At 43.6% G+C, this 18,107-nt stretch overlaps 1 protein-coding gene across 1 annotated transcript; it reads right to left on the minus strand.

The window, feature by feature from the left end:
* Positions 1 to 2,407: 2,407 nt before the first annotated feature.
* Positions 2,408 to 16,379, minus strand: OTUB1 (OTU deubiquitinase, ubiquitin aldehyde binding 1). The gene is made up of 7 exons (XM_077287619.1): positions 16,153 to 16,379; positions 11,391 to 11,452; positions 11,074 to 11,172; positions 10,744 to 10,862; positions 5,244 to 5,328; positions 4,893 to 5,087; positions 2,408 to 2,760 (listed from the first exon to the last, which is right to left on the minus strand). Exons 1-7 carry the CDS (start codon positions 16,193 to 16,195, stop codon positions 2,563 to 2,565), a joined length of 801 nt encoding a protein of 266 aa, XP_077143734.1. The 5' UTR covers positions 16,196 to 16,379; the 3' UTR covers positions 2,408 to 2,562.
* Between the last annotated feature and the right edge of the window lie 1,728 nt (positions 16,380 to 18,107).

Below are 18,107 nucleotides of genomic sequence, written 5' to 3' on the forward strand. Positions count from 1 at the left end.
TATGTACATCTGCATTACAAAGTGAATCACCCAGACCTGGACGACCACAGGATATAGAATAGATGGGGGGTGAAGCACCGTCGCTTGCTGCCATTACTGAAAAGGCGGTCACCATACGCTTACAGAGATATGGGAATTCTGACCACTCTCCACTGACTGGTGCATATCAGGGCCTCATTCAAGATAGTTTAGTTGATATCTCACCCATTGGGACCCCACATCTATTATGACATTTGGATAGGCAGCGTTCCAACGCCAGTCCACAAGAGTCACCAATAGATCATGTTTTCAGGATATCCATAGTGATAATCCCATCACATGTGCAATACTTGAGAAAATCCTTACAAACATTAGCTGTTGGTGACTCTTGATTGGAGTTAGGGAACACTGCTGTATGGAAATGACATAAGTCTACGAAAAGGCAATACCTTTTTAAATTGTTGATTATTCAGGTGGCCCAGGTCTGAAGACCTCCGTCCAAGACCAGAAGCACTCAGCTTATGGGTGAACACACAGAGCATATTGCTGTGTGCTCATACATAAGCAAAGAGTATCTGTCCTTTGGTTTGAGTTTATCAGTACTCCATCTCATCAAGAGGAGCAGAAAACCAGAAATGTTTCACTGCGGCCCAACCAAAACAGGCAATGGATTACAAGTACTGGGGCGAAACTAAAAGTGACCTGGAAAAGCCTGTATAGTTTGATGAATCCTGACTCTTCTTTTGGCATGTGCCATACAAAAAACCTCACAATTGTGGTGAATGTGTAAAGACCTTTCTCCTAGACTGTTCATTAAATCTCTAAACTCAGGCTGAGCACAATGTCATTTATGTGGGTGTTTTTTCCTTTGGGGGTGGGCATTTAATTTGGAGTGTAGTACATGAAGAAATGGAAACGATTTCTGCATGCATTATAAATATTTTTTAACTTGTCATATTCTTCTCTCGACAAATTTCATTTTAGCTACAAAAAAAAAAAAAAAAAAAAAAAAAAAAGGTAGAATTCCTGAAAGTTCTTATTTTTTTTAGAAAAAGTCCTGTAGACCCCAGAAACTTCTATCAGTACTTTTGTAACAAATGTTATAGCGGTCTGCCCTCTGGTGGTGGACTTGTGTACAACCTTTTACTGTACAGCAGAATTACCGTATTTTCCGGCGTACAAGACGACTTTTTAACCCCTGAAAATCTTCTTAAAAGTCGGGGGTCGTCTTGTACGCCGGGAATCGCCTTGTACGCCGGGTGTATATGGTGGGTGGGGGGGGGGGGGGGGGGGGGGGGGGGGAGTGATCCTGATGACGACGAGGGGGCGTCTCACAGGAAAGTGTGTATCCCCCATTACCTTATCATAGCGCTGCAGCGTGGGGTCTCTGTGCTGGGAGCGGCGGCTGCTGTGCTGTGGCGGCTCCTCTTCTGCAGTGTGGGGCCTCTGGTGCTGTGGGGCGGTGGCGTATCTTCATGCAGTCGGGGCTCCTCCGGCATCTCAAAGCCTAGAAGCCCCGCCGGCAACTCCATCGGTGTAATGCGCTGGCCTCCGGGAAAATGGCCGCTGCTTAGATTCAGATCTCGTGTCCCGAGATTTCGGGACGAGATCTGAATCTGAGCATGCACAGCCCCCAGCGGCCGGGCCACCGCATCGCACCTATTGAGCTGCCTCCGGGAAAATGGCCGCTGCTCAGATTCAGATCTCGTCTCCCAAGATCTCGGGACGAGATCTGAATCTGAGCAGCGGCCATTTTCCCGGAGGCCACCTGACCGCATTGTACCGATGGAGTTGCCGGCGGGGCTTCCAGGCTGAGATGCCGGAGGAGCCCCGACTGCATGAAGATACGCCGCCGCCACCCCACAGCACAGAGGCCCCACACTGCAGAAGAGGAGCCGCCACAGCACAGCAGCCGCCGCTCCCAGCACAGAGACCCCACGCTGCAGCGCTATGATAAGGTAATGGGGGATACTCACTTTCCTGTGAGACGCCCCCTCGTCCTCATCAGGATCACTCCCCCCCCCCCCCAAAAGGCACATATTCACCGGCCCTATAAGACGACATACGGTGTATAAGAAGACCCCCAACTTTTAAGAAGATTTTATTTTTTAACTGGTAAAGTTGGGGGGTCGTCTTATACGCCCAGTCGTCTTATACGCCGGAAAATACGGTACATCAGCCTGTACTGCAAAGCAGACATTACGTATTACCAGATCAATTGTCCGCATTTATAAATAAGGAGGTCAAGTGAGGAGTGCACTCTAATAGACTCTCAGGAGAAATTAACCAAACATGGAAACCGAAGTAAACATTGCCCAAATCTAAAACAAAGTCTCTCCAATTACAAGCACTCAGTGAGATTGTATTTACTGCTTCACCCCCGCAGATCTGCCCATACTGGCCCCCCATAACGACATATATCCACGAGTCTGTAGAATTCATTTATTTAGCTCCATTGAAATAAAACGTAACAAGCAGAGGATAATGTACAGATCATGGGGAACAGATTAAAGGTCAGAGGAAGGTGGAGGGGAGAGGATGGGATTTTGGGGGAAGGGAGTGTACAGAACAACACAGAGCAGGTCACTTATAGAGAATGTCGTAGTGTCCGGGTCGGTAGAGCAGGAACACCTGTGGATCTGAGCCCTCAGGAAACACATGGGTGACTGTGCTGCCCCCCTCACCCCTGTCCATATATTCAACCTGGATAGAAACATTCAAGGCCTGGGAGAGAGCAATGATGTGAATGTGGTCACTTTCCTTACACATGGGCTCAACCTCCTGAGCAGGGATAATAGAAGGAAAAAAAGAATATATATTAAAAAAAAAAAATTAGCATTGCAAAGTCATAGTAAATGGTGAATTACAAGCTATACACGAAAATGCATTATTGTGTAGTGTACAGGGCCCAATTCATAATTTGCGATTTATTGAAGTCACTTGTCTTGTGGCATTTGCTTCAGTCTTTTCGTAGTCAAATGCTTCAGAAATGGTGCACACGGTTCATTAATTTGGTGAAAAGTAACAAATAATTTTTATTTGTCTTTAACTAGTTTGAGATGTTTTAGCACCAAAAAAATTAAATAAAATGCCAAATTGAAAAAGCAGCCAGAGACTTTATTTCAGGTGAGGACTAGAGTGAAATACGCAGTTACAGCAGTCGTTCTATATACTCAGAGCGGTGACTGAACCGCTCCCACCCTTGTGACTGAAACCACAAAAAGATAATTTTCCCCCAGCTGCATCCAGCTATGTGCAGGCGCCGGACATAATGCTGTTAACTTGCAGATTAACAGCACTATTTCTGGTGACAATTTCCCTCTAAAGAAGAAAAAAAATAAAAAATTTATATATATATATATATTCAAAATAAATGATAGAGAATAAGTCGCAGATACTAAATGTGCGAATTACTGCAGAAAAGCAGAGAAAAACCACAATGAACTGGAGCCAGAGTGTGTAATACACTGTATATGAGGGGGCAAAAAGGAAACATGACAGTATACCAATAAGGCCTGTTTCACACGTCCTGATATTTCCGGTACCAGAAAAACCTGTACCGGAGATATCCGTGTCCCTTTGTCACATCCGTGTGTACCATCCCTGTGCTGTCCGTGTCTTGAAACAATTTGTTTCAATTTTAACCCTATGACTTTAAAAACACACACCGAGGGCACACAGACGCCATTCGTGTGTAGTACATGTTTACACCAACCCATTGACTTGTATGGGTCCGTGTGATCCACGCTGACGCTCAAAAACGGACATGTCTGCGTGTTTTGCACACGGACACACGGTCCGTGAAAACACTCTGACATCTGCATAGACCCATTCATTTGAATGGGTCTACGTGTGTGTCTCCGGTACGTGAGAAAACGGTCACTACACGTACCTGAGGCACGGACGTGTGAAACCAGCCCAAATGAAATATGAAGCTTACTATTGCCATAGAAACCACTGCCAACAAGACATGACAATTCAGACTTTTTCCAACTATAGTATGTAGTATGTATAACGCAAACCTGTCAGTAGGATCAACCTTCAATACTCATCTATGTGGGTATGTAGGTTTTAGGAAGCTGAATAAAATGATACCTTGATATCTGCAATCTGATTTTTTAATTGAGAGATCCACATTGCTCTTAATATGTAAATGAGCCGTTAAGATCTATGGGCCGGACATAGATCTCCCTGAGAATCTGCTGCCAGATGGTTTTAAATGAAAGGGGCGTTACCAGTGAGAGACACGTAATGACTGACAGTCCGCTCTCTCCTGATATACATGTCTCACACTGCTAACACCACCTTTCATTTCTAATAATCTCTGGAAGTAGAGTATCAGGGAGATCTATCTTTGGCCCAGAGATCTTAACAGCTTATTTACATACTAAGAAAAACATTTATTTCTCAGAAATAAAACATCGGATCGCAGATATCAAGCCATCATTTTAGGCAACTTTTTGTGAACTATACACCTATATAGATTGGTTAGAAGGGTTGATCCTACTTACAGATTCCATAAAATGAAAACTACATAAGCTGGTTCACTACAAAAGTGGCACTTATTGAATTTATAGGTTTTGACTTAATTTTTACTGAACTATATAAAGGTATAAAGATGACTAACATAACTGGACAGTGTTTACATTTAATGGATAACAATATTGTGATGCCCACTTATGTAACCAGACAGGTTACTGTTAAATGAATGGCCTGTAATATTACATATTCTTTATCAATGAAAAGATGATCAGATTTTAAACAAAACAAAAACACAGTTCATAAAAGTTTAAGCCCCGAGAAGGAAAATGTGCAGATTCTAAATTAATAAAAATACAGCTACTACACATTGGAAGCGTGATCTTCCCATCCCAAAACTCTTTATAGCTCATTGTACACGTGGATTGTTTTACCTGCTGGCAGAATTCCTTGACGCTTCTTCCACCTTCTATAAAGTGCTGATAGAAGATACTTTCTCTCTGCAAGTGTCCAGAGGTCAAAAGACGCAGATAAACGACCACATAATCTGAAACAGTCTGCTCATTAAATGCTGCTAGGAGCTCAGACACTGCAGGACGTTTCTCTGCAAGAGCAATTAGATCCATGAACTGTGAATGCAAAAAAACAAGAACGACCCGTAGATAAAGTCGCAACAATGACCAAGACGAATGAACAGGGTGTCAGAACAAGTGTCCTAAACTGGAAGGGACACAACCGTTACAAGGAGAAAAAGGTACAATTGAGTATTAGGGAATAAAGCTTACTGTGTTATGGAAATCTTCTATTGTAAACTCTGTAAACCCTTGTCTGATTAGCTCTTCTTTGCTAAGCAGTGCCACCTCCTTAAACCTTGAAAATATAGGGGAAAAACAAAAAAACAAAAAGGATTAAAATGTGGTTTAGAAAATGGAATAAAAAAAAACAAAAAAAAAAAACACCACAACTTGATTGGTAAGTAGTGATGAACAAACGTGACCGGATGACTTTGGCGTGCTTAAAAAATATGTACCAGTATCCGCGCCTGCATGTCTCGCAGATGTTAGGCAATCCTTACATGGGTTGTGGCTGTTGAACAGCCGCGAGACATGCAGACTCGAACATATATTTCGTTAAGCCAAAGTCGCTCGGTTAGCACCCGAGCATGCACAGATAACACCTTTTCCGAGCATGTTCGCTCATTGCTAATTTTTTTTTTTTTCTTTAATTAACCCCACCTACCAAAAATGGTGCACCATAGGGCCATACTTCAGGTGGTCACAGGAAGAAAAAGACATCTGGCATGTGTGCACGCTGCACAATGCAAGCAGGGGGTCTCTGTACGAGACCTCTCCCCCCCACCACCTCCTAGTCTGTGCAACCTTTACAATTAATGAAGCCAACACTGATCGGCATAACAGTGCAAGACAAATTCTGCTATGCATTTTACAGTATCAGTTTTTTTTTTAAATCTTCCAAGATAACAAGAAAAATCTAAAGTTGTATTTAATATAATAACCTCTCCTAAATGTTTTATTCTGAAAAAAAAAAAATATGATCCAAAAATATCAATGCTGCAAACATCAGCTGTATTATGAAATGACCATTATTCCACAAGGTTAAATCAGTAAAAATGCCTCAAAGGATGTCCGCATCTTTTAACTTTAAGGGTATGTGTCCACTTTCAGGAAACGCTGCGTTTTTGACGCAGCGTCCAGACAGCGTCCAGATGTTACAGCATAGTGGAGGAGATTTAATTAAATCCCGTCTCCACTGTGCATTAAAAAACGCATGCGTTTTTCCTGCAAAAACGCACATGCGGTGCGTTTTTTCAGAACGCAGCATGTTTCTACAATGAGCAAAACACGCAGGAACACCGCAGGTGACCTGCCAGTGACCTCCGGTGCATTTTTAGTCAGGATTTTACCTGCATAAAATCCTGACCAAAGCCTGAAGCAAACCTGAACGTGGACACATACCCTAATACTTTCATTTAAGGTCGCAGAAATGCCATGTGTGGCATATTCGTAACTTTTTTTTTGTTTAATAGAGAGCTTCTCTAATTGGTGGTGTTCCACCGATTCTGGACCCCTCCAGAACAAAGTTATTAGTTTTTAAATGGATGCTAATTTTTCCTTCAACAAGTTGGAGCATACTCAGTTTGTTGGAGAAAATTTGCACCTTTTACTGTCATGGAGGGGACATAACTTTGCAATAGATGGGCAGAGAGGAAAGGTAAATACATATATATTTGTTGTTACAGAATCCGTAAAGCCCACTCAATTGCTGGCTGCAGAATAAGTTTACCGAGAATCCCTTGTTGAGCCTGTTCTGACGGGAAGTTTGTAATTCTTATCTCTTTTTGGTTTCCTCTCAGCTAAACCCCTTCATGACATCCGCCATTCGGGTATGTGCACACGTTGCGGATCCGCAGCGGATTTGACGCTGCGGATTCGCAGCAGTTTTCCATGTGGTTTACAGTACCATGTAAATCTATGGAAAAAACAAAGTGAACATGCTGCGGAAAATACCGTGCAGAAACGCTGTGTTCTATTTTCCGCAGCATGCCAATTCTTTGTGCGGATTCCACAGGGTTTTACACCTGTTCCATAATAGGAATACGCACAAAAAAAAAAAAAAAAAAAAAAAAAAAGAATTCCGCAGTAAAACTCTCAGGTAAAACGCAGTGCGTTTTACCTGCGGATTTCTCTAAAACGGTGCGGAAAAATCCGCACACTAATCTGCAACGTGAGCACATGGCCTACAAGTACGACTCAAGTCAGAAGCGGGTGTATGGAGTGGGCTCATGGGAGTGAGCACGCCCCAACCCCGGCAGATGATGGCTGCCTGTTACAGCCAGGACATGCCTCTAACAATAGTAGGTGGGGGAGCAGCAGTGCTCCACTTGCGATTGTTAACCTGTTGAATGCTGCTGTCAAACTGACAGTGGCATTTAACATGTGTTGGCATGGGGGCATGCCTCATTTCATGAGCCCATCGGCATGCCCATGATGTAATCACGGGCCGCCGATAGGTTGCTTTGAAAGCCAGGGGTCTGCTGAAGACCACCGTGCTCGATATTATGGAGTGAATTTGAAACTCAGCATGTGGCCGGACTTCAAAAGGAGACCGTCATTTTTGCTATAAGCAGCAATGCTATATTATTGTATATAGCACAAGCGATCAGTCAATAGCAACTTCAAGTCGCCTAAGGAGGCATAACAGTGGGGGGGAGGAATTCAAATAACTCATTTTCCCCCTACATTACAAAAAAAAAAAAAAAAAAAAGAAGAAAGAGAAAGAATATATAGACGCACGTTTGCGGTAATCATACTGTGGAGTTGAATCATATTGCGGGGTCATTTTTACCAAACTGTGCACCATAACTGTCAGAATCGCGATCCCCAATTTCTCCCCACTTGGAATTTATCATTTTCCAGTACACTGTGGTAAAATGGTGTAAATCAAATGTACAACTCAAATGTCTATGTGGACAGAAATTACAGAAAAATTACAAAAAGTTTTGGCTCTGGGAAGAAGTGAAATTGGACAAGTCCTGAAGATATTTAAAGGGAAGGTAAAATGTTTGTAGATCATTAATAAATCAATGTACTGTAGCATAACATGCTGTTATAACCAAGTTTTGATTGCATTTTAAACATATTTTGTGTGTTATAGGAGTTTAAAGAAGGAACTGGGGGCTTAAGGTACCTTCATACTGAACGATATCGCTAGCGATCCGTGACGTTGCAGCGTCCTGGCTAGCGATATCGTTGAGTTTGACAGGCAGCAGCGATCAGGATCCTGCTGTGCCATCGTTGGTCGGAGCAGAAAGGCCAGAACTTTATTTCGTCGCTGGATCTCCCGTAGACATCGCCGATTCAGCGATGTCTTCACTGGTAACCAGGGTAAACATCGGGTTACTAAGCGCAGGGCCACGCTTAGTAACCCGATGTTTACCCTGGTTACCAGCGTAAAAAAAAACAACAAACACTACATACTTACATTTCAGTGTCTGTCCCCCGGCGCTGTGCTTCTCTGCACTGTGTAAGCGCCGGCCGGAAAGCAGAGCACAGCGGTGACGTCACCGCTGTGCTCTGCTTTCCGGCCGGCGCTTACACAGTGCAGAGAAGCACAGCGCCGGGGGACAGACACCGGAATGTAAGTATGTAGTGTTTGGTTTTTTTACGTTTACGTTGGTAACCAGGGTAAACATCGGGTTACTAAGCGCGGCCCTGCGCTTAGTAACCCGATGTTTACCCTGGTTACCCGGGGAGTTCGCATAGTTGGTCGCTGGAGAGCTGTCTGTGTGACAGCTCTCCAGCGACCACACAGCGACGCTGCAGCGATCGGGATCGTTGTCTAGATCGCTGCAGCGTCGCTAAATGTGACGGTACCTTTACATCTTGCTTTCACAGTAGCAGCAGGACACTATCAGTGTCATAATACCGCACCCCATAGTCATAGAAGATAACAGACAGACTCCGACCCGATCTATTGTAATAGAACTGTCACTGCTGTGAACTGGGCACACCTATGTGGGCTGCACAATTCACAGTAGTGGGAGTGTTCTGCTGCCATATTCATGGAGCCCTCGGATCTGCTAACATAAGCAGCACTGCTTCCAACAGAACAGATCCTAGATTGACAGGAGTAAGGCCATGCGCACACGTTCAGTATTTTTCGCGTTTTTTCGCTATAAAAACGCGAAAAAAACGCTAACATATGTCTCCCATTATTTTCAGTGTATTCCGCATTTTTTGTGCAAATGTAGCCTTTTTTTCCGCGAAAAAAATCGCATCGCGGAAAAAAAAGCAACATGTTCATTAAAATGCGGAATTGCAGGGGATTCCGCACACCTAGGAGTCCATTGATCTGCTTACTTCCCGCACGGGGCTGTGCACACCATGCGGGAAGTAAGCAGATTGTGTGCGGTTGGTACCCAGGGTGGAGGAGAGGAGACTCTCCTCCACGGACTGGGCACCATATAAGTGGTAAAAAATAAGAATTAAAATAAAAAATAGTCCTATACTCACCCTCGATGTCTTCCCGCCTCTCCGCTACATGCTGCCGCTCCGGTTTCTGTAGCTGGTGTGCGGTGAAGGACCTGCCGATGACGTCACTGTCTTGTAATTGGTCGTGAGCGGTCATGTGACCGCTCATGTGACCGCGACATCATGGAAGGTCCTGCGCGCACACACCAGCTATAGGAAGAGGAACGGACGTCGCTGAGATCATCTGGGTGAGTATAAGCATTATTTTATTTTTTTTATTATTTTTAAACATTCTCTCTTTTACTATAGATGCTGCATAAGCTGCATCTATAGTAAAAAGATGGTCACACTTGTCAAACAGTATGTTTGACAAGTGTGACCAATCTGTCAGTCAGTTTTACTACAGATCGCTTGGAAAACTTTAGCATTCTGCAAGCTAATTACGCTTGCAGAATGCTAAAAAAAAAACGCGAAAAAAAACGGAGAAAAAAAATGCGGATTTCTTGCAGAAAATTTCCGGTTTTCTTCCGGATTTCTTGCAGAAATTTCCTGACGTGTGCACATACCCTAAAATGCAGGAGAAAAGCCAGGGCAGAGTATCAGAGACTGCAAAGACATCAAGGACGAACAGGGTACCATTATCAGAGCAGGAGCTGTGATTAATCCCTCAGATAAGATGGTGGGAAGGAGGGGGAAAACTGCTGGTGATAGCAGATCACAGAGCAGTCACCCACAAAATGGTGCTGCCCTGTGATGCTACTCTTCATTCTGCCCCAGGGATACTAGACCACCCAAAAGGGGAGGGAAATGGTGATGTCAGTTACTGCCCCAATTTTCCAGCTAACAGTAAAGCTGGCAAGTCTTACTTTAACGGCTTGAGGTCTAAAACGGAAAATGCTCCCCCTAGTGGAAATTATATATTTATAAAAAAATATATAGAAATGTTTGCAAACAGTGCATTAATACATTTTAAGCTTAATTTCACACACAAAAAAAACCAAAACACACACTACAAGAAAATTGATGGCACCTTCCCTTTAACAAACTTTAAATTGCAAAACTGATTTTTAGCAACAAATACATGCATTAGAAAAAAAATAAATCCACCACAAGTGTCTATATCCATTATCAATCTGTATAAAAGCATATGTATCAAGTCACTTAGACGGACATATATGAAGTGCAAATGACTTAAAAACTGCATCCCTCACATTAAAACCCTAGAAATTACGGGTATAATATCCTATATAATACCATATCGTTCATGCACAAGTAACTAAACTCACTGCCTTACCTTTCAAGTTCACTTCCTCCATCCAGCAGAGCTTCTAAATAGGAATAGCCAAATGCTCTGTAGAAACAGTTGCCATCTGGTCTTGTTCGGCGTATGTAAGTATATCTTCTGTGCAAGTCCTGGGAAAACAAATGTAAGCAGTTCTAAACTTCAGTTCTCACATTAAGGAGGTCAATGTGTTGAGGCTGTCTAACAGCAGCGAGACATGCAGCCAGGGGGTCTCAAACATTTTTCAAGCACGCCAAAGACACTGTTAGTACCCGAGAATCCTCAGATAACACCTTATCCAAGCACGTTCGCTAATCACTAGTAATAAACTGTACTATGTACCTTTATCTTGTCTTGGTAAATTTGGTCATCAGGAGCGTATTCCTGGTCGAGCACAGAGACGTCCAACCGGTCGGATAGCAGCGGAGTGTGTCCAGCAATCTAAGGTAGCAGAGCAAGTATTACTCTCCATTAAATAACCACTGTTTCGAACAGCCTGCACCACAGACATAAGCAGCAGTCATTCAAGCATCTATTTCAATTGGCAGGAAAGCTTAGCAAGAAAACGGACAAAGCTCCGCGTAAGTATCCAGATGGCTCATCTTGCACGTGTGGTGACAGATTCCCTCTCACCATCAGAAAAAACAGGAGATACTCACCTCCTGCTGTATACGGTCCTGCTGGGCAATAATTGCTTCATCGTATGTCAGGCAATTCACACCTGAAAATATACAAACATAAAAAGGAAAAAAAAAAACGATTACAAGAAGTAACCTCTAAAGTCACTCGGGCCCGGACATAAATCCTACATTGCCAGTTGGAGTCTAGGAAAGCTGGGAGAAAGCCCCATTGATGCTCTAACCTCAGCCTTGGATGTCACCCAGATCTTTTAGAAACAATTTACAAGTTATTCTGAATATTAAAATTACAGGGCTTTACACAACAGGGAAACTCCGGGACTTTCTGATGTGGATTTTTTTTTTTTTTTTTTTTACTGTTGGGGAAAAAACATGGTAAAAACTTCTAGGTTTACTCTCTACTTTAGGTGGTTCTGCTTATGCTGAAAAGTTCCTTTTGTGGACCGTTCAACAAACAGCCATCTATTTTTTCGGGGGGCTTCAACAGGTCTTATAAAAAAAATTACAATACAGGAAGAGGAAAGAACAAAAAGCTAACATCAGGAAACTACCATGCGGGCTCAGCAATAGAAAGTAAAGGGGTTTAGGGTATGTGCACATGTTGCGGATTTCTTGCAGAAATTTCCTGAAGAAAACCGGAAATTTTCTGCAAGAAATCCGCATTTTTTTTTTGCGTTTTTTTTCCATTCTGCAAGTGTAATTAGCTTGCAGAATGCTAAAGTTTTCCAAGCGATCTGTAGCATCGCTTGGAAAACTGACTGACAGGTTGGTCACACTTGTCAAACATAGCGTTTGACAAGTGTGACCAACTTTTTACTATAGATGCAGCATCTATAGTAAAAGATAGAATGTTTAAAAATAATAAAAAAATGCTTATACTCACCCAGACATCTCCTCAGCGGCGTCCGTTCCTCTTCCTATAGCTGGTCTGTGCGCACAGGACCTTCCGTGACGTCACGGTCACATGACCGCTCACGACCAATCACAGGACAGTGACGTCATCGGCAGGTCTTTCACCGCACACCAGCTACAGGAACCGAAGCGACAGCGTGCAGTGGAGGCGGGAAGACATCGAGGGTGAGTATAGGACTATTTTTTATTTTAATTCTTATTTTTTGACCACTTATATGGTGCCCAGTGCGTGGAGGAGAGTCTCCTCTCCTCCACCCTGGGTACCAACCGCACATAATCTGCTTACTTCCCGCATCGTGGGCACAGCCCCGTGCGGGAAGTAAGCAGATCAATGGACCCCTAGGTGTGCGGAATCCCCTGCAATTCCGCATTTTAATGAACATGTTGCTTTTTTTTCCGCGATGCGATTTTTTTGCGGAAAAAAAAGGCATTTGCACAAAAAACGCGGAATACACTTAAAATAGGAGGCATATGTAAGCGTTTTTTTTGCGTTTTTATCACGTTTTTATAGCGAAAAAAACGCGAAAAATACTTAACGTGTGCACATGGCCTTACGGTTTTAACAAGATAAACCCTATTCTCTGGCTGCAGGTTTTTTGTTTTTTTTTTCTTTTACTGTTTTATTCTCACCCTCCCTGTGTCCAGTGCAGAGTTCCTGCCGATGCTTCTAATAATATTATTATTATTATTATTAATAAATCTTTATTTATATAGCGCCAACATATTCCACAGCGCTTTACAGCTTAACAGTTTCAACACAACAGTCATAAGTAATAACGTTAGCAATACAATAATTAAAGCAAAATAAAACGACCCTGCTCGTGAGAGCTTACAATCTACAATGAGGTGGGGGAGGTACAAGGTACAGGTGTGTATTTACAATGATGGTCTGATGTTTATTATTGTCTGCCGCACTGACATCAGACAGCGCTGCATCCGATCAGTGAGGTCAGGGGTTCTGAACAGCCCATGCTGCCTACTTGGGCAGAGTCGCTGAGCTGCAGCGCTTTCGACATGACATCAGTGATGCATATAACAGACAGGGAGAGCGACTAACGCACACTTTATTTATTTATATTTTTTTTTATAAACAAGCTCACATGGTAACAGGGGTTTTCTGAACCAGGAAAACCTGTTTAATGGCTTACAACCTAAAAACTTAAGGGCAATGGATACCCGGAATACGGAGCTTTGTTTATTCTGCTGTCACCTGACCGTATTCTAGTATTTCATTAGTATTGGCAAGTCAACACCAGGCGAGAGCTTCAAATAGTGTAAATCCTTTCAGTATACTTTGCTTCCAGTAGGTTGTAAAAGTCAGGGAACTGCTGATAATGTATTCTCTAAAAAGGGGTTTATCAGTAGTGACACTAATGCTCTACCCATGGGATAGTTCTGACACCCCCACAATCAGTGTATGGACAAGCAACAGCACAGTTCCATATACAATTCTGTGGCCAGACTTGATCTATAGTCCCCAGAAGCAGCCACTACACAGTGTATGAAGCTACGATGATGTGGTTCTGTACACTGTTTACTTCAGGCCACAGATGGATCTGATAGCAGCTTTTAATGAGCGCACACACCCTCACACTTGGTACACACATTTGATATACATGGTCCAAGTGCATACTGGCCACCAGTATCCTGTGCTATACAACGGTTATATATCAGACCCCGGGACCCCCCACACCCCAAAGCCCCCGGGACCCCCACACTCCAAAGCCCCTGGGACCCCCACACCCCAAAGCCCCCGGGACCCCCACCCTCCCTCAGTGATTAGGACATAGAGTGTGCCCATAATACATATGGGGCTTTGTACATATGGCCATTTTCTACGCTGCACAGAGGAATCAATAATTAAGTATCTCACCACCTGTGCACTTGACCCGCTCCCAACCCACCTCATCCCAAACCTCACCACAATCTTCATCCCAACCCTAACCCATCTCTTCAACCTATCACTAACAAATGGTGTTTTCCCCTCAAGCTTTAAACATGCCTCCATCACACCTATCCTCAAAAAGCCCTCTCTTGACCCATCCTCTGTATCTAGCTATCGCCCTATATCACTTCTCCCTTATGCCTCAAAACTACTGGAACAACACGTCTACCTTGAACTGTCCTCCCATCTCTCTTCTTGCTCCCTCTTTGACCGCTTACAATCTGGCTTCCGGTCACACCATTCCACTGAAACTGCCCTAACTAAGGTCACCACTGACCTTTTAACCGCCAAGAGCAAGCGACACTACTCTGTTCTCCTCCTCCTCGACCTGTCGGCTGCCTTTGACACAGTGGACCATTCCCTATTATTACAGACCCTCTCATCCCTTGGCATCACAGACTTGGCCCTATCCTGGATCTCATCATACCTAACAGACCGGACATTCAGCGTCTCCCACTCACACACCACCTCCTCACCTCGCCCCCTCTCTGTCGGAGTCCCACAAGGTTCAGTCCTAGGGCCCCTGCTCTTCTCCATTTACACCTTTGGCCTGGGACAGCTCATAGAATCTCATGGCTTTCAGTATCACCTCTATGCTGATGACACACAGATCTACATCTCTGGACCAGATATCACCTCCCTACTAACCAGAATCCCTCAATGTCTGTCCACTATTTCATCCTTCTTCTCCGCTAAATTTCTGAAACTTAACATGGACAAAACAGAATTCATCATCTTTCCCCCATCTCACGTGACCCCCCCAACGAACCTATCCATTACAGTAAATGGCTGCCCACTCTTCCCAGTCCCACAAGCTCGCTGCCTCGGGGTTATCCTTGACGCTGATCTCTCCTCCAAACCACATATCCATGCCCTTTCCACTTCCTGCCGACTTCAACTCAAAAATATTGCACGAATCCGTTCATTCCTCAACCAAGAATCTGCAAAAACCCTAGTCCATGCCCTCATCATCTCTCGTCTTGACTACTGCAACCTCCTGCTCTGTGGCCTCCCCTCAAACACTCTCGCACCCCTCCAATCTATTCTAAACTCTGCTGCCCGACTAATCCACCTGTCCCCCCGCTATTCTCCGGCCTCTCCCCTCTGTCAATCCCTTCACTGGCTCCCCATTGCCCAGAGACTCCAGTACAAAACCCTAACCATGACGTACAAAGCCATCCACAACCTGTCTCCTCCTTACATCTGTGACCTCATCTCCCGGTACTTTCCTACACGCAACCTCCGATCCTCACAAGATCTCCTTCTCTACTCCCCTCTTATCTCCTCTTCCCGCAATCGTATACAAGATTTCTCTCGCGTATCACCCCTACTCTGGAACCCTCTACCACAACACATCAGACTCTCGCCCACCATCGAAACCTTCAAAAAGAATCTGAAGACCCACCTCTTCCGACAAGCCTACAACCTGCAGTAACCACCGATCCACCAAACCACTGCACGATCAGCTCTATCCTCACCTACTGTATTCTCACCCATCCCTTGTAGATTGTGAGCCCTCGCGGGCAGGGTCCTCACTCCTCCTGTACCAGTTATGACTTGTATTGTTCAAGATTATTGTACTTGTTTTTATTATGTATACTCCTCCTCACTTGTAAAGCGCCATGGAATAAATGGCGCTATAACAATAAATAATAATAATAATAATAATAATAATAAAGTACACCCCAAACAATAACATTTATTAACGGTGACCCTGCACCTGCCATGTGTGCAGCCACCGTCCTGTAGCAGGAGCCCCCACACCCAGCTCCCCCCCCTATACACAGCCTCCCCGAGAGGCTCCCATACAATACGGTGAGGAGAGCGGCAGCCTGCGTACTGATACCACCCGCCCACAATCCGGTAATGCTGCGGCTGTACACGGGGGTTACACACTGCTTGCACCGGAGCATCACAGCCTCTCACCGTCACAGTTGCTCTGGAGACGATCAGATTCTTCGGCCGCCATCTTCCCACCGGTCCCAGCGTTCGTTGCTATCACTTCCGGGAGACCTGGAGCGGAAGTCAGGCCTTCACCTCACGAGGCCGCCGGATGTCACGTGGGCTGCTGTTTATAGCGTAAATTCTGAGCTCCCCTCAGTGCGCGCATGCGCTGTTTGCGCACGCTTTGATTTACCTCACACAGCAACCCCAGAACTCGTTTGGAGGGGGCTGTCTTGTTTAGAATTCACAACCCCTCTCCTTCCATAATAAAACTTACTACACATCTCCCTCACCGCCTGTCTGCTCTCCTATAAGGGCATGTGCACACTTGAGTTTTGTTTACTACAGTTACGCCATAGCAGGTTTTGGTTCAAGTGTCCCTTAGGACATGTGTCGCATTAGGATATGTTCACGTTTTTTTTATGTGGATTTTTTAGTGATTCTACTCCAAAATCCACATGAAAAGTCCCTTCAAATATTCTTTGAATAATCCATGCCTATAATGGACTCGGTGCTAGTTTTTCCACTTGTTTTTTTACACATGGATAAAGAAGCAACATGAATTCTTGAAAGGTTTCTGCTTGAAACAAAAAAAGCTCCAAATTTGACTACTGAGTCAACTGAATCAGGAAAAACCCCCATACATAAAAATCGTATAAAATGTTTTTGCAAAGAATGTATTTTTTTCATCCATGCAATTTTTGCGTGTAAATTTAGCAGCCAGAAAATTCCACGTAACAAAAAAAAGTAGAGGAATTTTGCCAGCAGAAACGCCTCAATAATTGACATGTTATTTCTCTATCCCACATAGAACAAAAAAAAGCACAATGAGCACCACAGGTATGAAATAGGAAACCTACTGAAATACTTAAAGCCGGTTTTTCATGTGGATTTTGGAGTCCTTTGCAAAATTCTCATAAAAATAACAAGGCTACTAGAAGTTTGGTTTTTTTTTTAGTTTTTTTTCCGGCAAAGTGTTAAAAACCTCACTGACAGAAAAAAAAAGAAAGAAATGGCATGTCATTCCTTTGAGGAAGATTGTGGAATCTGCTTCAGACTTGACTGTCAAATAAAAAGGCTGCAAACCACGGTGTAAAAAAAAAATAAAATTCAAAAACCTTTTGAAAACTACATCATGAAAAAAAAAGTCTAAAATAAAAAAAATTAACATATTTGTCTTAAAAAAAAAAAAACAAGTCTGATTTTTATGATTTTTTTTCTACCTGCAAAAAAACTCTGTCGCCATAGCCTGGAACTTTAGACAGTTTTATTTTACTGAATTTTGTTTGCCTCGTATTCGTGTGTGTGTTTTTTTCAGGTTTTATAGAGAAGCCTATGGTAAGACAATTTTATAAAAAAATGCCATATCAATTCAATCACAATGACACAAAAAAACTCACCGAGAACAATGACAGCCCAGTTGCACAAACTATCTTTCTATACACGTTACGTGCGGTTGGCATGTGAGCGCGCTATTTAATGGCTGCCGATCGGCAAACCTGTAACCGATCGAGAGTTGTTTATTAGTGATGAGCAAACGTGCTGGGATAAGGTGTTACCTGAGCATGCTCGGGTGCTGAGTGTCTTCAGCATGCTCGAAAAATGTGTCCCCAAGTCCCCGCAGCTGTATGTCTCACGGCTGTTCGGCAGCCGCAACACGCGCAGGAATTGCCTAACAAACAGGTAATCCCTACATGTGTTGTGGCTGTTGGAACAGCTGTTTGACATGCAACTGCGGGAACTCAAACATATCTTTCGAGCACACCAAAGACACTTGGTTAGCACCCGAGCATGCTCAGATAACACCTTATCCCAGCACGTTCACTCATCACTATTGTTTATCGCTCCAGGTCAGATAGTGTAAACCAATGCAGGGGAAAAATCCACCATCTACATAGCAATTTGTAGGATAACTCTGTCAATAAAATGAAATGTTA

This window comes from Ranitomeya variabilis, chromosome 2, assembly GCF_051348905.1.
Source record: "Ranitomeya variabilis isolate aRanVar5 chromosome 2, aRanVar5.hap1, whole genome shotgun sequence".
Lineage (NCBI taxonomy): Eukaryota > Metazoa > Chordata > Amphibia > Anura > Dendrobatidae > Ranitomeya > Ranitomeya variabilis.

What these genes read in the sequence shown, in the direction of transcription:
- OTUB1 (XM_077287619.1), bottom strand. Translation starts at nt 16,195, where the DNA reads ATGGCGGCCGAAGAATCTGATCGTCTCCAGAGCAACTGTGACG. An exon ending in GGAGGAAGTGAACTTGAAAG is followed by an intron (nt 5,329 to 10,743) that starts GTAAGGCAGTGA and finishes TATATTTTCAAG; the next exon opens with GTTTAAGGAGGTGGCACTGC. An exon ending in TCAAGGAATTCTGCCAGCAG is followed by an intron (nt 2,761 to 4,892) that starts GTAAAACAATCC and finishes ATCCCTGCTCAG; the next exon opens with GAGGTTGAGCCCATGTGTAA.